The following is a 20616-nucleotide window of genomic DNA, read 5'->3' on the forward strand; positions in this document are numbered from 1 at the left end:
TTTGAACATTGTTGGATCCCTAAAGACCCAACCAGACATAAGTTTATAAAGTTTGACTTCAAATGAAAACTATAGCCTGTTACAGCTTATTGCTTGCTGTTACTAAAGACGTCCACTACAATATTTCTGGCATTTTATCGTTTTGTTGTTTTTTTTTTTACTATAAGCCTATTATATCATCAAATACCACCATCATCAGGGTATCAAATTTGGTAGAGTACATAACATGTTTTCTAAAATGGTAGTAAGCCAATTTGAAGACAAAAAAAGGAAAAGAAAGTAAAACACATAGCCTGATTGATGCATAAAACAAAGTCTATAAAATATTTGAACATTTGAAAAAAAAAATAAAAAAATAGAACAGATCACTTTTTTGGAAAGAACAATGTTCTGTATCTGTTCCATACTTTGGTTAATACATAAATCATCCATGTAGTTGCCCTGAATAATTGTAAAGGAATGTTTTCTACAAGTTATTTTTAAACATCTCTAAGTTGAGTTAGCTGCGTGTTTTTGTTTTAATGGTTTTTGAAACTTGGATTGAACATCTCTGACTGACTTCCTGTAGTTTACAGGGTCGTTTTCTGACTGGCACAGCGTAGCCGTACATTTGGATCATCTGAGCTTCACGGCTAACATTAACTTGCTAACAAGGCTAGTTGCTAACTTTAGCGAAGGGTTGATGCAGCGTATTTTTTTCTTTAAGTTAGATGTAGTTCTTTTTACTATCATAGATTCGTTTGCATGAACGCCAATTTGCGACGGGTCATAAATGCCATTCTCTGTTTGGGTTCCACACACCACCGTGCTTGCTGCTGGCTGGCTAACCCGCTGCCACAACACTGCGCCTCGGACAGACGGTGACGCACGGCGCCTAGCTCCGAGCTCCCATCTTTAAGCTAACGTTAGCACACGAAGAAAGCGCGCTAGCACGGATACGCTCTGGGAAACAAAGCAGCAAAAATCACTCGCCTAAATGGACCACATGTCCATAATAACCCAGGTTTCTAACCCGAAGGAGGAGGAAATATTAGCTTTTAACCAAGATAAAGGTAAGAATAAACTAACTGGACACTAGTTTGCCACTGGTAGCGTGCTAGTCACTTTCACTTCTAACATTAGCTCGTGTTTGTTAGCTGTGTCTTGCACAAGAAACTGATCTTACATTTAAATGTTTGAATACTGTTTAAACACGGCGCAATTCATAGTTTATAAACTTGATGTGCAACAAGTTTGTATGAGCGGCTCTTTGGGGGTGTGCTTATGAAAATGCATCACTTTGCAAGGCGTATCTTGCTGTAGTAAGAGCGCTTTGTATCGTTATTTATTTGACTTGTTGAGTTGTAATTTAGCTTTTCCAAAACCCCGTTAACACTCATAATGAACAGTTCCAACAATCTATTTGACAGATGATTGCTAAATGAACCGTACCACTTAATACTTTTTGTGATGGTTTTTGACCAAGCAGCACCAGGTTTGCTCTGACTGTCAAATCTGTCATTTTAAAGCGTGAAGAGAAGTATATGTTGACCCCACATAGTCTAAATGTTTCTGCCCCAAAACAAAAACAACCTGGACTATTCTCATATCTAATCACATTGTCGTTTGTTGTCTTGTCTTAAATATTTAAAAGTATCTAAACTACTGATAAAAAACAACTACTTAAAATAGATATATGCATTCCGAATAGTTTCAGGTGAAATGACTCAAATACAAAATATTTGTAGGACCATACATAAAAAATAGAAAAAAAATCTCTGGACATGTTGCATATAAAGCTATTACTATGTGTGTTAATTTGTTTTCATTTAAACAAATCCTTAGAAGAATATATAAATATGGCTGACTGATCTTTTGACTTTGAATGTTCATGTTGGTATCGATGGTTATCACTGGTTACACCTAAACACCGCTCTGGGAGAGTCAGAACTTCAGATGCCCACTCACTGACATTCCTCAGGGTTCTGACAGTTTCCGGGTCACCAAAGCCCCAGAAACCTGTAACTGTATCAGAGTTAAACCTTTCTCAACTCTGAGTCCATTAGTAATATGAGAGCTCAAAGCACAACAATACATTTGCCTCTTGGCATCAACCATCACCCTGTGTGTCCTGTATTGTGTGAAAAAGACATGTTACATAGATAAATCATGATTGGATATTCCATCCTATCATTGTAAGCCATAATCTTAATATGTAAGATAATGTTCACTTTGTAATAGGTGCAATTTGTGATTGTAATGGATTTTGAATGGACACCAGGTAACAATACAAGAGGTGTGGCATTTAATGTCGTGGATTGGATCATCATCAGAATTTTTAACTTTATTCTATTCAGATCAGTGGCTACATACACAGTTGCACTGTAGTAAAGAAAAAGTAAAGTATGCCTTGATTTGCATTTATTTCTGATAATCTCTCAAGGGTTAAAGCAATCTGCAAGCAGATTACACAGATTACAATCTGTTTGCTAGATCTAGAGGATTATACAGGAATACAGTAATTACTACAGTATTGCTTTCTTGACTAACATACAGTACAGTGTTACAGGACTTTAATACCACCATTGTCTGTTTTGCCAATCCTTTTTACATCCCCAGGTTTGAATTTTTAAAGGTATAAAAATCATTCGTATGAGGTGATTTATTTTTGGTAAGAGATAAAGAGATAAAGATGTTGTTGTCTTTGGTGTTCTTGTTTTTGTCTCTGTGAAAAGGCTTTGTGGAGCTTAACAGGTGATGATGGTGATTGTGCTTTGGTTGACCAGGCTCCAGTTTGTCTGGTAAGAGTATAACCACCTTTGGCCAGTGTGGCTCAGCCTGTGCCCTTACGACATGTGTGACCACCTTTGGCCAGTGTGGCTCGGCCTGTGGCCTTACAACATGTTTGTATGCTGTTTTTTGCTGCCAAGCTCCGGACTAAATTTAGAGCCTCTGGCCTGTGGTCCAAGGCACCACTGACCTCACAGTCAGTATAACTTTTCACAGATGACAACAATGACTATTATTTCACCATGTCTCATATTCTTATTACAGAACCATTATGATTCACAGTAGGAATGCACCGATACCGATACCAGTATCAAATATTGGTGCTAATACTGAAAAATTGGTTGGATCAGGTATTGGTTCCATGATCTAGGTTAAGCCTATGCCCTGGTTGGGCCTTTAATTGGATGTAATAAGACTTTACAGGTTGATTTTGGCCATGAAGATCTCATAATGTTTGAACTTTAATTCATATAATTGGATCTTTTGTGTAATAAAGAAACAAGTGCCATTTCCATCCCTACGCTGGTATTGGCAAATACTTAATATCAATATCTGTATCAGAACTGAAAAAGCTTGATCGTGTATCCCTAAATCACAGGTTAGGTTAGTAAAACTAAAATACGACAGGGAACAATCTAAAATTCTGTATAGGTGTCTCATAACAGTTAACAAAGAATATTGTGGAGAGTGACACTTTATTTCAAACTAATACAGATTGAACTAGTTGTCTTCCCTCTTCTGTCTCATAAAGTTCCCTCATTGTTCAGACTGTATCGGTCCCATGTAAGAAGTCTATTTTTATCCCGACATGCTATATGTAGTTGCCCTTTGTGTTTGAGGGAAGGCCCTGTCATTAGCGTGTCTTACTGGGCAGTAGGTTAAAAAAGTGGCACCGATTGTTCTAAACAAAGTTTAAACATTCTATAGAAGTGTAAAGTTCAGACTGAAACATAGAAGTTAATGCTTCAGTTGTTGTTTGCTCCTTTTGTAGCAGATTTTGACTGAGTCGGTCTGATTGAATTTCTTTATACACTGTCTGTTTAATGTGAAGTCAATTTGACTTTTCCAACTTTTTATATATGTTTCTCTGGGTACTTCTCTGGCTAAAACACTCTGCTCTTGTCTTGTTTAGTTGTTTAAATAAACAGTCCCTCCTCTTTCATTATCTCAGAGGCCCTCACAAAAGATGCAGGAGTAGAGTGCAAGAAAGCAGATGTCATTGAACCACATCTATACTGTAACAACCTTGTTTTATGTTGTTTTATTTGTGGTGGTTCTGATTTTAAACCCCTGTTTTTGTGGCAATACCTGAGTCTCACTGCTGAAATCACTGAAGCAGCTGGTTTTAGTTGAGAGGGAAAAGCTGATGACTGCTCTATCCTAAATGTGAGAGGTTGTATGAAAAAATGATAATTGTTAGTTTTGGAAAATTATCTCAGTTACAAAAGTGATAATTCTGCCCTTTCCTGGGATGTTTATCAAATTTTGCCATAATATTTGAATATTGTCATCATTGGGATCAGTTCTGAAATAAGTTTTATTTTTTAAAGTGAATAAAATATATAACATATTCAACAGTCACAATAGCAAGCCTGAAGATTAATTAAAAGTAGTAATTATATTAAGAAATGCCATTGCAAATTTCTCGTTGAAGGAGTATTTATCCTTTTGAATTTTGTTTTATGAGAGAGAGATTGGCAGGTTGATTGGTGCAGCATCAGCAGTTATGTAATTATTAATCTAAAGAAGTTCTGAGCCTTTTCTGAGTTGTCTGCTTTCACTTGTCCAGAGGTCCAGAATGAACAAGACAGAATACCTTCGACTGAAAAGAGTCTTCTGAAGTCAGAGCAGGCTGGGTCCTTTTTTATTATTATTATTATTATTATTATTATTATTATTATTATTATTATTATTTCGCTATGTCTCTGCCATTCTGTTTAAAGGGTAGCGATGGTTGTTTTGGTTTCATTTTGCAACCACCTCATTTGATTCAGATGTTTGCTCAAAGCACTCAAGGGGCAAAGTGTCTGTCTTGGTCCTCTGCAATCCAGTCACACATTAAGCACTAGAACACCAGATTGGATAAATACTCTTGGAACTTGACACCACCTAATATTATCCTGTGTAGTGTTTTATTGCGATTGAGAGTTTAAGTGACCCAGCTCAGTTAAGGTCATCACTGTGATGAAAGAAAATAATATTGTGATGTACATACAACATCAGGCTTCGTGCAGTGTTTTATTTTATCACAGTATAGGAGCTTCCTTTGCTGACAAAGTGCCAGTGCACATGGACATAGCACATACATTCTTACAAAGATCATCACAATAATAAATAGCATTGTTTAAAATCTGCACATTAAAATGGTCTGTGCAGTGTGACATCATCCACGAGAGGAAACTGGATGTGGCCCTCTTTGTTCTGATCAGGAGTGACATGTACCTGCTGCCTGATGGTAACAGGCTATAGTGTGGGTATAGATTGTAAGTGCCATCTGTGGAGATCAGTATGCCTTTTCTAGAGCTGCAAGATTAATCGCAGTCAAATTGTAATCAGTTTGAATGAGTACAACTAGCAAGTCACAAAAGTATCATCATTTTCCACAAACAACAAAATCTCCTGTCTTATTCCGCATAAAAACTGCTAAGCCTGTAGTTTAAATCAATACAAACATTTTCTGAAAATGATTCTTGTATTTATCTTATTTCAGGCTTTTTTTCCAATTCTTCTGGATGCCGTTAAAATTGCAAATCCAATCTCAATCACAATATTAAAAAATCCGTTACATATTCAGCCTTTTCAGTTCCAATATATGTCAATACTATAGCTTTAAGTATCTGCCCATACCCGATATCAACCGATAACAGTGTAGAGCCTGAAAACCACATTTCCTTTAAACAAAAAATTTTGAAAGCCAAACTGCTCAAAATGTGTAATATAGCTGTTATTTATCCCTCAAGTAACTACAGAATGACTTTTTTATATAAAAAAGTTCAAACATTCTGAGATTTTCTGAGACTTTCTGGGCCTACTGCGACCAGAAAATATTCTTATTACATCAATTTATGTATCCAACCAGGATATCGGCTGAATCGATATTTGCCAATATTCCTCCTTTTTTTTTTTTTTTTTTACAAATCATTCAACGCTAGCCTTTTCTCATGACGCTTTATTAAAAGCTAGATGTCAAAATAAACTGTTTTAGGAAAGGATAAATGGTGTAAACAAGTTTTTAATTGTTTGAGCTCAGAGTCCGACTGACAACATTCAAGATAAACATGCATAGATGCACATGACATAAACCCACATCTCTGCTGGCCCACACTTTGAAAGCATTCTTGGTCTTGAAGGCTGGAGGGCCGAGTGGGTAGAGAGGAATGCACCCTTGTATAGCCTCCTCTGCCGAGACTCAGGGCCTCCTCCCCCTCGTGCATGTCCAGGCTGCTTCAGTCACTCACCTGCCAGCTCAAACTTGGGAGGGAATAAAGCATGCTTTCAAAATTGAGACCTGTGGGCCAATCCGGTCACAGAAAGGCAAGACGGGGCAAATGAAAAGAGGAGGAGTGTGCAGCTCTCAACTTGTCACTATTAATAAGTCTTATTTAGGCCACACACCATAGTTGTGGTATGAGAACTGAGCTGAACTGACAATGACTGAAGTTTTTTCTGATCAATGCTTCTGCCAAACCTCACAGCTATGTAGCATGCTTCAAGAGTGACTCTTACAAATTGTCAATAAGTATAGCAGTAATGATTGTAAAAAAGTAATTATTTTCTAAAATGTACACAATACAAAGTTGACTTAACATTTGATAATTTTACACATTAAATTTACAGCCATCTTCCATGCTGTATTTCTGTAGCATCACAGTCCAAAAGCAGCCTGAAGAAGCAGAGAAATCGGAGCATCTTCAGCACATTATTCTGCTGCTTTCGAAATTACAATGTTGAGCCACCAGCCGCCAACTCTAACACCAGTGCCCTGCCTCCACCGGTCGAGGAGAATGGATCCCCTCCCAAGGTGTGTTCCCTGGACAGACCTCTCCACTTCTCCCATGTTTGGCTTCTGAGTCTGTAGATTACTTAACCTATGTTGTGGCTTTTGTCTGTTTTGTGTTATCGACTTGAACCTCCCTTTTTGTAAAGTGTTGAAATAGTTCTTTCTCCCCTCACCTTATTTTTGTGTGTCCGTGTCTATCTCTCTTGTGTTGTAGTGTGACCAGGTCGAGGTCATCCCTGTCCCTAGTGTATGTATTGCCTTTTTTCCATTTCCTGTGCATGTGGCTTAGTGGGTTGGTGCTGGCACTTCCTGCTTGTGTGGGCTCTTCCTCAGGGTGCCAAACGGTGGTCCATTTTGAGTCCATGGTAGCGTTTGGCGCAGAGACGGTCTAAAGCACCTTGTGTTAAACACTGCCTGCATGGGTGATCTGCTGGGGTTATAGGACCTTACTGGCACAAATGACTGTACTTGAAAAGACTCCACAAAAATATATGCAGTTATGATGTAAAAAGCCATACATTCAATATATATATTGTTTTACTATTTTTAAATGGTGCAATGGTAAATCAGCAGATTTGAGCAATTGATTAACTGTTCATAACTTCAGCCTTGCTTGACAAATACCATTGGCACAGCATGGAGCATTGTTGCATGAGATGAGGGCAATCCTTACTGCTAATGCTGCTGGTGACATACCTTCCTATACCTAAATTCTGAAACTATACAACACAGGTTATTAGGCAACTTAATTTAAATGTACTAAAACCGCCTTTCATACAATTTTGCAAGCATCAGTTTCAACAATGGCTTTAAAGATTCTTTAATATTGCAGTTATCTCATGGAGTACCACTGTCATAGCTTTGGTCTGACATAGTATATTTCTTCTGCTCAGCTTTAAATGTAAATGTCCATCTCTCTGTATCTCAAACTCCTCACATTCCCCTTCATTCACTTTGTTTATTTTCTGTGATATTACTGTAGCCACCAGCCAAATACCTCCTGCCAGAGATGAAGATTTCTGATTACGGCAAAAAGTGTGTTGTGATAGATCTGGATGAAACCCTCGTCCACAGCTCGTTTAAGGTAAAGAAGGGGTCCAGGTCAGGCTGTTGTAATTAACTTTGTATTACTCTGGTATGCTGAGGAGTGAAGCAGTTTAATTGTGTCTAAGGCTGGGAGCTGCTTATATCAAAGTGGGATAGCTGCAAAATGAAGGCAATTTGAGTGCTAAGTTATTTGAATTTGTATTGCAAATAGTGAATGGGTTTTAAAACGTATTCTTAATTATTCATGCGCAAATGAACACATCTCCATGTACGTTTTTGATGAAGAAACATGCAGTCAAACATCAAAAACAGGGTAAAAAAAAAACCCTAAGCAATACAAAACTAATTTGCATACCATATTTTAAATTGGAAGTGATTTGTCATTTATCTGACTGACATGACCTCTGCTGGTCAGGGAGTAAATTACAATAAATAACTTTTGTTGATTTTGTTTCTTTTTCAGCCTATAAGTAATGCAGACTTCATTGTTCCAGTGGAGATTGATGGTATAGTTCATCAGGTATGTCACATGATATAGAGACTATTTCAGTAATGTTAATTACATTTACAGGATTCATAAGGATGGCAAAGATGGAGGCGGTGATCCAGTTCAAGTAATCCAGGATAGGCTGTGTATTCCTGGTTAGCCTATTCATGATTACTTGCACTGGATGGCAGCTACTGATTCTGCTTGTGGAGGGAGAAATGCGCATACTTTTTATGTTTTAGTATTGAGCTTTATTGCTGTATGTTCTTATGTAGGGTGTTTATCAATTGATATTCTCTAAATAAACACTATTTAGTGGTAATCAGTTATACACCAAAATACTACAGTTGACATTTTGTTGTTACAGGTTTATGTACTGAAAAGGCCCCATGTTGACGAGTTTCTTCAAAAGATGGGAGAACTTTTTGAGTGTGTGCTGTTTACAGCCAGTCTCGCTAAGGTATGGTTCAAATATTTTCCTTTACTCTTTTGTCTCCTCTATAATTGTTTTCATTTCACACCTCTCTGCTTCACTTTCTATGTCTTTTGCATCTTGTACAAATGCATGGGTAAGTTTATGAAGGGACTTGTACCTGCTGTAGTGTTGAGGTAAAGTTGGTAGCAATCAGTTGTGCATTTGGTTATAGAGTAGAAAATTGTCACTCTTCGGTTCTTTATTAGTGTGCATGTTTCTTAATCTGTCTACATTGTTAGACATTCATCTAACACAGTCTTTTAAATGCAGTATGCAGACCCTGTGGCCGACTTGCTGGACCAATGGGGTGTGTTCAGAGCGCGGCTCTTCAGAGAGTCCTGTGTTTTCCACAGAGGCAACTATGTAAAAGACCTCAGCCGGCTTGGACGAGAGCTAAACAATGTCATCATAGTCGACAACTCGCCTGCTTCCTACATATTTCACCCTGAAAATGCTGTGAGTAGGATTTTCTTACATCACACCAGAAAATAGAAGCGGTTTTCTGTATTGAATATACTGTATTTGTCTTGTAATAAAAAGTAACATCTATATAGGGGTTAAATAATATAATGCATATACATTTTACCTGTAAGACATATCTCTGTAATCCCTCAGTCATCCAGGTATGATACATATTAAAAGAAAAATTCAAATCTGTCAAATAGACAGACGTTTTCACTCAACTTTTTTGTCCAGTTTACAAATCTGAATTTTTCTTTTACTATTTTTATCTAATAAATATCATAGGCTCTTAGAATGTTGTGATGTCATCTGAAACCCAGTTATAACAAAAAAAGAGACCATCTGGGTATTGTAAGTGTATTTTAAGTGCATCCTGTTTAATTTAACTTTTTACTCTTTTGTACTGTTGCCCCATTTACAGGTGCCAGTGCAGTCCTGGTTTGACGACATGAATGACACAGAGCTCCTAGACCTGCTGCCTTTTTTTGAGGGACTCAGCAAAGAAGAGGAGGTATATGGCGTCCTGCAGAACCTCAGGAGCAGGTAGCAGGATGGACTTAAGCACCATGGCTGATCTGCACACTCTGTGTCCTTCGGTGCCCTCAAACCTACGCCACACCTCTCGGACTCAGGCAGATCCTCCAAAACAAGCCCCTTTTGTCACTGCCACAAGGGGGAGCCCCGGAGTCTCACTGTGGAAACCCATCTGGTCTTGGAGATTGGCCTTTGCCTCCTGAGTGCCATCAGAAGCACTGTCACTAAACCACAGAACAGAGCATTCTAGCTCAAGAATATTGGAGAAAATTACTAAGAGGATTGAACTCTGGTTTTTATTTTGAACATACAGAGTTTTAGTAACGAGGAGTGCTTGTTTTAAAAACCAAAAAAGAAAAAGAACATTTTTGAGACCTCTTGTGATGCTACAAAAAAGTCTGACAGATTTTGTCCTCATCGTTGCTATGCAGGCAGTTTCTGGTGATAGAAAGGACTGTGACTCTTTTCTTACTGAGTAAAGTGCCTTGTCTGAAAGTAGTTTATGTGAGGAGGTGTTTTGTACATGGCATATTTCAGTCTTTTCACAGAAAAATATGCTTTAAAGTGGACACAGAACTATCTTTATATAAAATGTTTGGCTTTAGTTTTGTGATCATCAAACGCTGGGTAAACGTCTTCATAGTATTCTTCCCCTCAGTTGACTTGTGCCATTATATAGATGTAACTTTGTTCTTCTGCTTTCATTATTTGTAGGAATGTTGTCTTTTATTTGATTAGGAAATTGATGTTTGCAATGGCCCTTTTGAGAGAGTAGATTTAACATCTCAAAGTTCAGATAAAACTGTGCCATTACTCTTCTTCTTGTCTTGCATTTTTTGTGTTTTATTTTAATTGCCAAATGAGGAAATTATTTTGTCTTTACCAGGGTTTCAGTTCTAAGTGTTACATTTAGTAAGCATAACATTATTATAGGTTTAGAATTTTGATTTATTTGTATGTGTTCGTTACTGTGTCCTATGTGGCTCCCTGTATTTTCTTTGACAGTAAGGTGGAAAGGTGTCCTACTATTTAATTTGGTCTGACAGTGAATAGGTCTTGTGCCATGTTTTTGTACTACTCATGAGGATATTGTCGGGGATTTTAGAGTCTGAAAAAGCAAAACTTTAAACTGCTCTTCACCTCAGTGCCTATGTTTGAGAGGAGCCACACAAACTGAGTGCTGCAACATTAGCTACAACCATAGCGGCAATAATCCCTATGAAGGTATCTACATTTGTTAACATTATGCCTTTGGTTCAAATCCAGACCAGCCCGTACATCGCAATGGATTTCAGTGTTCCTTTTCATATGTAGTGAGTTGCCAGTTATGTTATTTTTTTTTTTAAATGGTTACAGTATCTAAATTAACCCATATTTGTCTAAATCTTCAAAAACAAAATGACAAAAAATATCTATTCATTCAGTTTTTTTATTAATTCAGTACACATTTTCTAGTATTCTGGTTTCTTAAATCTGTGAAACAAAATGCCTTTTATAATGTGAAATTTGGACCGCCTAAACCATTTCAAAAATGATTGCAACCCGTAAACATATGAACACATATTTGCCCTGTACATTGTTGGTAGTGAGTGTTGTGCTCAAGGTGGTTCAGTGCAATGTCTTTCAAAAAATTGTTTGACTCTTCTTGACCTCCGTGGTCTCTTTTCTGACATTGTTTGTATATCGGTCAGATTTTTCTACCCTCTTATTCAGTATTTGGTTCAACATGTTGCATCATTGTCATTTTTCCGGTCTATGTTCCACCCTACAGTTTTCTCTCTTGCCTTCAGTAAAATCTGAGTCAGGTCTTGTCCTTTCATGGGACATTCATGCGTGCCAGCACAAGCATTGTTTTTGTTTCACTCATTTTCACACACCTGTTACACTGAAGTTCAGAAACACTTGAGTTTGAGATAATTATTCTGGGGCAGGTTCACTTTAAAGTTTTCATTTCAACCTTGTCACTTCTTGTTGGCTTTTTCTTTTGAGTGTTGGCCGCATGTTGTCATCCTGAGCATACGTTTATTTTGTCGATTTCCATAATAAAAAAAGTGTCATTTGATCTGTTTGTCATGTCTTTTGTTTTTAAAATTCATAATTTTATGCCAAGGCCAAAGAATCATTACTTCTGACTTAGTTGCTGTTAGAATATAAAGACTGTCATTTTGTCCCAGATATGTTACAATAAAGCACATTTGAATACGTTTTTGAAGTCACTTTCATTCAAACGATACATTGGTGAGTGCTTTGTATAACATACTTTTAGTAGCAGCACTGTAATATGTACAAAAGGTGTGTCCTCTCAAAGTTCATATTAAATTGCCTCTTAACAAGGAGTACCTGTTACTGTGGTGAGTGGGTATATTAGAATTTCTATGGAATATGTTCTCTAAATATTAAGTTTAAATTTTGTTGAAGCATTATGGTAAAAAAAAAATAACCATGCCACTAATGCAGATTAAAACATTAATAAAAGTGGCAGACAATAATACCAAATGAGAACTAGTGTAATATTATAGATTAAGGAGGTGGATATCTTGGTTTTGGTCTGCTTGCAAGGTCATCTTGGGACTTTTCCCATAAGAGCTAAAGACCAGTGCCTTGCTTACCTGGCCAGTTAAGACCATGCACTTTTACAGTAGTTTACAAAAAGGGATTGGCTTGTTAGGCAAGTGCCTTTCAAACTTGGCCACCAGATAAGCAGAAGATTAGCTGATGTTTTATGTAACAATTCAACACATGAAACAGCAGTTTGTTGAATATTTCAAATATTCATTTATAAAATGAAGTGCAGTGCTGATTTGACAAGAAAAATAATCCTCCTAAAGTCTGAGCCTGCACACATTTTGATGTGTTTAATGTCTGAATTCATTAAAATATTAAAACTAAAGATTGGAACATAAAATAAGGTGATAATAAAAAGATTGTTAAAAATGTTTTTGTACAATATTTTCTGAAAAAAAAAAAGCTCTACAGTGCTGTTTAACCAGTATGTAACTAGTAACTAGTGCCAGAGTCAATAAATTAAAACACAAAATCAAAACGAATAAAAAAAATCATGGTTTAGTACGAAAAAAAAAAAAAAAGAAGGACATTAAGCATCAACAACCATGACATGAACAAAAAGTCTGGCTGATGGAAGGATGTTTCCGCTCTTGTTCAGTAGAAGAACATGTCTGTAACCTGTGATCAAATTTATATTATAATAATGTTATAAATGTTTTTACAAAAGTTGTACTCATTTTAACATACCCATTTGAAGACTATTGAAGGGAAGCGTGCATTGGGCGACAAATTCATTATCAGATGTGGAGTCATAGTCTTCCACAAGAAATCTCACCAATGCCAACTCTGGTACATAGACATCAAACTGGAAGCTTTCATTCCATGATGGGTTAAAACCTTAAAAACAACACAAGTATAATCTCAAGTATACTCTTTAAATGACTAGTAAAGATAATCAATGGCTGATGGCAAAATTTTATACCATTGTTGTGAATTACGTGGGTCTCTTTTGTGGCCACATCTGCTGGGACCCCATGGATCTCCACTTTAACTACTGCATCTACAATTGAGGATTTCTTTTTGCTGACTTTTGGAAGCTGCTGAGCTGATATAATCTGATGATGAATCAACAAAATGTGGAAACAATTCACCTTAAAAATTTAGATCACTTATTGGAAATGTAACGTTTCTATAGCAACACTCACCATAACATGAAATATCTTGTGTCGGAGCCATTCTCCTCTGGTTAGGGTGATGGGGTCAAAGTCTGTGGCCCTGTCTCTCAAATAGGCTGGTTTCAGAATGTACCCACTCTTTCCATTCACCATAAATTTGCCCTGGTTCACATCCATGTCCTCACAAGTTGTCTGAAAGTTTAAGGCAACTAAAAACGCAACACAACATGTAACAATCAAAAATGTCCAGATTGACTAACATTAAAAGTGCATCATGCGCATTTTCTGGTTTCCATAGGGATATTTTTGCTTTGCTTGGAATGTCTCAAAATATGGTACCAAACTTAACTTCATGAAGACTTAAGCAGGTGGCAAATACAGATCCGATCTGTGGCGAGGTGACCCCAATCACAGTAATAATTCATGTTTTTTCAAGGTAAAAGGAAAATAAAACACTTGAATACATGTAAGCTAGACAAGTTTAAAGCCATACAGTGAAAGCAATATTATCTCAGTGGTGATTAGTAGGTGGTGGACCCTTCACCAAAAAAGGTACATAGTGCACCTTTAAATCAAAATTCTTACCAAGCTGGCAACCGGCGTTCCATAGCGACACTGGATTGTAGTTGGAGGAGTCCGTCCTAGAGCCGGCAGGATAGATACGGCTCAGTTTGTCCACATTATGACGAATGTAAGCATTAGCTGTAGCAAAGAACTCAGTGTTAAACAACAGGAAAAAATAAGCAATACATCAGTGCTAGTGAAAAATATTACCAGACTCTGTTGCTAACTTCTTTGCCTTTCCCTCCTTGAAAGACGACATCTCATAGAAGCTCAAGTGGTTTCTTGCATTGTCAAATCCGTCAAAATGAACACTCTTGCAGTAGATCACCATGTCAGACAACTCTTTGGCAAGTTTCAACTTCTTTTTCTCCGAAAACATAACAGAACATGTAAGGCTATTATAAACCATAAAAAGGCAAATTCATCATTTATTCATTCATTTGTATCACAATGCTTACTTTTTTCTTCTGAACCTCTTCTTCATCATCTGACTCCTCCTCTTCTGTAACATCTGTATCTTCAGTGTCTGCTTCTTGTTTGAAGAGGGACTCAAGTTTGTTTAACCTCTTTCCTTTGATCAAGAACTTCCCTTTTAGCTCCTAGATTAAAAATTATTTTTTTTAGATATTGTTGTTAATTACAAAAAATATAAGGCAGTTATAGGCAGACCTCTGGAGATGGGAAGGTTGAGGGCATGCCTTCTCCCAAGGGTTTGGTAACAAGCGCACTGCCCAGGATTGAACTCATATGGTAGGCCATGACTTGTTGCTGCTCCACGCTGCAGTGGTTTTCCAGAGAGAGGATCACTGGGTATTCAGAAGTCTGCAAATTTTAAATAGAATAGTGTATGTTTTCTGAATATTAAATAAAAATTCCCCGATAGGAAATAGTTCCTATTCAGATATTTCACAATAAAATACCACACACCTCAAGGAAAAATACAACATACTGCAACTACTTGAGTCCATATATAACTTGTGAAGCTCTTCAAATAGTTATAAAAAATGTTCTTAAATATTTATAAATAATGATTCTAAGTGATATTAACTAAATACACTGTGCTCTGTGCCATTGCTTTGTGCTATTGCCTGGAATTTTCCACAGTATGGCATTAAACTCATCCATCTGGCATTTATTAAACTTCAGATGAAATAAACTGCATTCTTACTGTGAGCAGGCCCACCTCTCCACAGACCTGGCTTGCTCACTTCACCTTTTTATCTCCTGGGAGATAGATATGTTTAATGTGCCAGGAGGAACACTCCAGGCAAAGCAAAAAAAAGCAAAGTGGAGGACCCTTAACTTAACTTAACTTTTTTCATATCATAGGTTTAAATAATATCACACTAGTACACACCTTAAATGCGTACTGCTTGATGGCTTTGATGACATCTTTAAAGAGGATCTTAGAGGTGAGAGTGTAGCCATGGTAGATCACTGGCTCGTTGTCTGAGCCGTCCCAGCAGTCCAGCTCCACACAACGACAGCCCTTAAGAAGAGCCCTGATAGATACATGTTGCATGTTTGAACTAACACAGTAAAACTTTACTTTGCAAAGACTGTGTGGAAAAATATGATAAGTTAACTAAATGCTTTGATGAATGCAACATTTTACAAACTGATAAAAATGTCTGGCCTCAGTTAAGTATGATGAGTGTGTTAGATACTCATTTGAACAAGTATAAATTACATAAGCAGGACAAAATTAGACCAATAGTTTTAGAACACTATTCCTGTGTATCAGATCAGAATTTGATATCAATTTGATGTCAAATCGAATTTTAATATCGTGACTCCAACTTTCAATCATTTTAAAAAAAACTGTAGTTCCAGATAAAACTGATGTTTTGTTGTCCATTGGCTGTTACCTAACGTAGGCCTCGGTGCTGCTGGGCCCCTTGAGTTGGTCCTCCATGAGGTAAGTGTTGTGGGAGGAGGAGATGAAGTAGTGGTTCAGGGGCTGGCTCATGTCCTGGTACACATCTTTATGGTCCGGATTCAGGATGAAGGTCTCAGGCCTGTGCAGGTACATGAGGAACCCATCTTTGGACAGCAGCTTCTTGGCTTTGGCTGAAACAAATAAAAATAACAAGAAGTTGAATGCCTGCTCAGTAAAATTAAAATATGAAAGTACTTGACTTGATATTTAGTAAACACACAATACAAAACAACACACCTGACCCATATTTGGGTCATTGCTTTCCACAAAATACAGGCATAGTTTTAATTCGTGTTGTGGAAGAGCAGTTCAAATACTTCTGTTGCCACATCACCAACCAGCCACAATGTGGGTTTAGGAAGATCACATTCAAAAAACACATTAAGAGTTTGCACTGATTCAGAGTGGAAGGTTTACAACACATCCTCAGTGGATAGTGGATTTAATCAATTTTGTTGCTTCATATATTTCAGTATGCTAGATTTAGAGTTCTTTATAAGAGGTATTGACATATCTTTGTAAAGAATAAGAAAAGAACTGTAAATATAAGAACTGTAGTTTTAAACTTAAGTAAATGTTTTTTAACTACTACTACTAACCTGCGTCATCTGGCTCACACTGGTCAATAATCCTGTGGGCGTCTGTCAGTGAAGCCTTCTCTCTTTGCTCCTTCATTAGAAACTCCACCAGATTGTCAGGATTCATGTACCCTGTGGTTCTGGCGTATTCTCCATAAATTACATCAATTTCCTCTCGATCGGTTAACAATTCATATAAATGCTTGATCTCCTCTCCAGACAGATATCCTGTTTTTGATGTGTCACATTTCTGTGCAAAATACACTGGTGAAAATGCATGTATAAAAATAAAGTCTGAAGAGCTCAGTGAAAATGATTACCTTAAAGAGCATTTCAGTGTATTCGTCATCCACATCAACATTGATTAAACGCATGAAGTTTTTGACCTCGGATTCACTCAGTTTGTCATCCTTGTTTTTGTCTGCCTTCGTCATACATGTTAAAATCCAACTGTGCATTTGATGTAAGAAAAAAATATCAAAAGCTCTTCTAATAAATCTACTAATTTTCAAAAGCTTTTATATAAAAAAGCAACTCTATCTGGTGCCCAGAGTCAGGACTAAACATTTCAATTTTGGGCAACTAGTCTTCCTGAAGATGTGAGACAGGCCTCTACTTTGACAATGTTTAAATCCATACTCAAAACAGTTCCGCCTCACTGTGTATATGACTGGATGGTTTTGTTGTTTTATTTTTTTTTCTACGTTCTTCTCTTTTAATGACAATTTGATGATGACTATTTATGTTTTTATTTGTTTGTATTGTGATTTTAATGTTTTCACACTGCCACAAGTTAGGTTGACTTAGAAGATCATTCACTCCGAGAGCGTTGCTTGGGCTAGTGTGAATGCAACAGTCACACTCTGGACCGCAGTAAACGGACGGTCTGAGAGCACATCAAACAGAAGCTCCTGGAGAGGCTCCACCTGCACTCTGGAGCGGGGTGAGTGTCCCTGACCCTGACAAGGCACAGCTGTGAAGTGAAAACCATTTCAGGAGACTTCATTATGCAGCTCAATGAGAGAAGGCCAAGGGTTTGCAGCAATGGCAATAAAGAAAGGCTGGATACTTTTGAATCCAATATAAATGACGATTATTACTATTATTATTTTCTTTGTTACATAAATCCATATATATTGCATCATATATTTGATGTGTTCTGTATATATATAAAATGTAGAAAACAGTAGGCCTAAACATAAAGAAAAAAAAAACATTGAATGAGATGGTGTGTAAAGTTTTAACTGGTAGTGTACATCAGGAAATTGTCCAAAAAACAATGAAATAAACAACTAACACAAGGATACTGCTCAGTCTTCTCCTGGTGGTTCAGGTTGTTTAAACTGGTGATCATCTTCTCCATGCTGTTGACCCACTGTTTGGCCTCCTCCTCAGAGCTGGCCATCAGATCCAGGTTTTTGTGATGACCTTTGAAGATGATGGAGAAGCAGCGCCCGTCCACCTGCTCTTCTGTGTACTTCTTCAAACCCTCCGACTGACGGCCCAAACGTAAGGCAGAGACATCATACAAGGAAACTGAGGCAGAAACAGTATTAGTCTGTGATATATGCATTTACTTATATGAACACAAATCTGTTTCAAATTTCCCTTATGGATAAATAACCTTTGTACGACTCTGAACCAGTAGGGCTTTACATCTTCTCCTGCCTTTATAATCTAGAAGCTTCTCTGACTCAGGAAAAATATCTGACAAACACATTTTGAAAACAGTACACTGATTCAGCTTGTGCAGCAGAACTAATGTTATCAATGTGTTACTACATGACAGCCCTTTTGGATTCAGTCCAGGGGAAAGTTTAAGCCATTTTAAACCACTCCTTAAACACAAATCTCAATATCTTATCTTTTACATACAATAACCTTTATAGCAATGATTTTTATTGATCTGTCTACTTTGAGTTAATAAATTTGTATACCATAATTTGTATACCATATAGGCCACGTAGGCTTGTAATGTCAAAAGAAGAACAAAAGTTTTGTACATGTTTGTGAGTTGTTGTAACCACTGCAAAACAATGATGCGCACTCAGGTGGTCTGCCAGGGAGGCACTCACAGGTGGGGGTTTTCCTGAAGGGTTTCTTGGACTCGTGCCACATGGTTTTGCAGTCCTCCTGGAGCCTGAAGTATCGGGTCTTCTTCCAGGATTGGGAGCGAACTTTGAGAAGATCTCCACCCTGAAGGAGGAACTGAAGGTCTGGATCTCCCTCCATACCTGAAATATTGCACACATAATAGCCATGTCAAATGAAAGAGCTGTATCATCCGTCTTCACGTAGCCTAATCCAGGTAGTCCTTTTGGCCGAGTCCCAAACATTCATGGATTTCAGTCAAGAGGCAGCATACCTAGAAGCTTCACATTCATTTGAATGACTTTTCTGCTCGCAGCATAGTGTTGTAATTCCTGAGATCTGCTCAATTCATCTTGTCTTTGTAAGCAGCTCATAGTGCCTTCAGAGACTTGAGTGCTGACAGACCTCTGTATGATCCCAGTAGTGACTGCGCACTGGGCGGAAGGCGTAGCTACAACAGCCTCATGATAAAAGTCAAAGTTCACGCTCAGGTTTGTAAAATTGTGTCTAAATTAGTCACCTGGCTTTTGTTTTTAAAAACATTTTTGGCAAATTAAGTAGAAATTTATCCTGGTAAATATCATCAACGCGGCAGCTCGCTCAAATGTTTAGCTAAAGTTTTGGTTGTTGCTAACGTCAGTTGGATGAATGTAAACTGCAGCCCTACTGGTGTCAGACAGTGATTTGACTTTGAATTGTTGACTCATGTGATTGGATTTATTTTCCTTATTTTATTAGGGCGGCCCTTAAAATATATTTACACGTGCGTTCAACTAGATGAAAGTCTTATTGACAATCATAGACAGTCTAGGTTAACAATATGTATACAGGAGAAGTGTCTATTCATGACTTTTAAAATCAACAAGTTATGTGAATACCTGTTCTGAAGTAACGTTAGCTAATAAATGTGTACACATGATAGATCCATGGTGTAACGCCACGCGTGATTGGTGACATAACTACACCACCTAGTGGTAGACTAAAGATAAACAACTATATCCAAATAAGATTTGTATTTTTAGTAGGAGCAGCGTCGCATATGTCTAAAATTTTCCCAGGTTTTGGAAATATGTGAAAAACTACCATCTAAATCCCAGTACGTTTAAGTTTATGAACATACAGCTTTTCATTGCTGTGATTGGGTAACACAATCAGTGCAATCAGGTAATAATACAGCCGATGCGTGTGGCCACGCCTTTGGCTATGAGGTGAAGTTAGTAAAACATCACTTTGACTACTGTAGCTCACTAAAGGTTCATTAACTTTTGTTAAGAAATAATTTTAGGCCTAAATGTCACCAGCAATGGATGCGTAAAAAATGATGTCCTTGACTCATGCGGCTAGTTATACTACAGGACAAGATACTGACTTTTTGGAAACTGCTGAGTACTTGAGCAGTCTTCAAAGGAGGTACAATCTCATAAAGAATTTTGCAATCCAGTATTTAAAACTAGGACTTTATAGTTTGGGCCTACCTGGTTGTCTCTCGTTCACATTGGTCTCCATTCCTCTTCTTTTCGTGGTAAATCAGTTTATTTGAACTCCCCTTAACCAACGTTGTTTCTTCTTTCCATTAGCACTATTCAAATTGATCGGGGCAACTTTTTAGAAAAAGGTCCCACAAACAGCGCTGCAGCACTACACACTTCCTGTGTTCCGAACGGTGCGAGCTTCAACACCGGTTTGACGAGCCTGACGTGCAGTGGGTGTGATGTCACACCAGGGTATTGGGCTGGATTCACCTGAGCGACGTGTGGGCAGGGACAAGGGTATCAGGCTACTATTTGGAAAATAAGGACACGCACAGAAGTGAACACTCTCAAATTCTTCCGTTATACAACTTGCCATCATGGATAAACCAATTAGCCAATTCCTTACACATATGAAACCCGTGAAATGAACGTGTTCATTCATGATTCTTTTTAATCAAAATATATCAAGCGGTGTTCCTTAACCCTAACTAAACTTAACAAACGGCTTACTAGATTTG

At 37.6% G+C, this 20616-nt stretch overlaps 2 protein-coding genes across 4 annotated transcripts; one reads left to right on the forward strand and one right to left on the reverse strand.

Annotated features, from left to right (window-relative positions):
* The first annotated feature begins 519 nt into the window (after positions 1-519).
* Positions 520-11110, forward strand: LOC117385405 (CTD small phosphatase-like protein). 2 transcript variants are annotated; one of them, XM_033982699.2, is made up of 8 exons: positions 520-1052; positions 6633-6790; positions 6984-7016; positions 7752-7853; positions 8280-8336; positions 8671-8763; positions 9049-9234; positions 9662-11110. In XM_033982699.2, exons 1-8 carry the CDS (start codon positions 977-979, stop codon positions 9785-9787), a joined length of 831 nt encoding a protein of 276 aa, XP_033838590.1. In that variant the 5' UTR covers positions 520-976; the 3' UTR covers positions 9788-11110. The 2 variants fall into 2 exon arrangements, with proteins under 2 accessions (XP_033838590.1, XP_033838591.1); XM_033982700.2 differs by lacking the exon at positions 6984-7016 and having other exon boundaries at positions 521-1052.
* Positions 11111-11191: 81 nt separating this feature from the next.
* On the reverse strand, positions 11192-20385 carry LOC117385402 (1-phosphatidylinositol 4,5-bisphosphate phosphodiesterase delta-1-like). Of its 2 annotated transcripts, none has more exons than XM_033982696.2 (15): positions 20102-20385; positions 18611-18769; positions 17843-18071; positions 16856-16985; positions 16557-16785; positions 15887-16088; positions 15376-15520; positions 14688-14840; positions 14477-14617; positions 14229-14385; positions 14040-14156; positions 13485-13663; positions 13262-13394; positions 13027-13176; positions 11192-12957 (listed from the first exon to the last, which is right to left on the reverse strand). In XM_033982696.2, exons 1-15 carry the CDS (start codon positions 20130-20132, stop codon positions 12869-12871), a joined length of 2244 nt encoding a protein of 747 aa, XP_033838587.1. In that variant the 5' UTR covers positions 20133-20385; the 3' UTR covers positions 11192-12868. The 2 variants fall into 2 exon arrangements, with proteins under 2 accessions (XP_033838587.1, XP_033838586.1); XM_033982695.2 differs by lacking the exon at positions 20102-20385 and adding an exon at positions 18901-19031.
* Positions 20386-20616: the final 231 nt, after the last annotated feature.

This window comes from Periophthalmus magnuspinnatus, chromosome 17, assembly GCF_009829125.3.
Source record: "Periophthalmus magnuspinnatus isolate fPerMag1 chromosome 17, fPerMag1.2.pri, whole genome shotgun sequence".
Classification (NCBI taxonomy): Eukaryota; Metazoa; Chordata; class Actinopteri; order Gobiiformes; family Gobiidae; genus Periophthalmus; species Periophthalmus magnuspinnatus.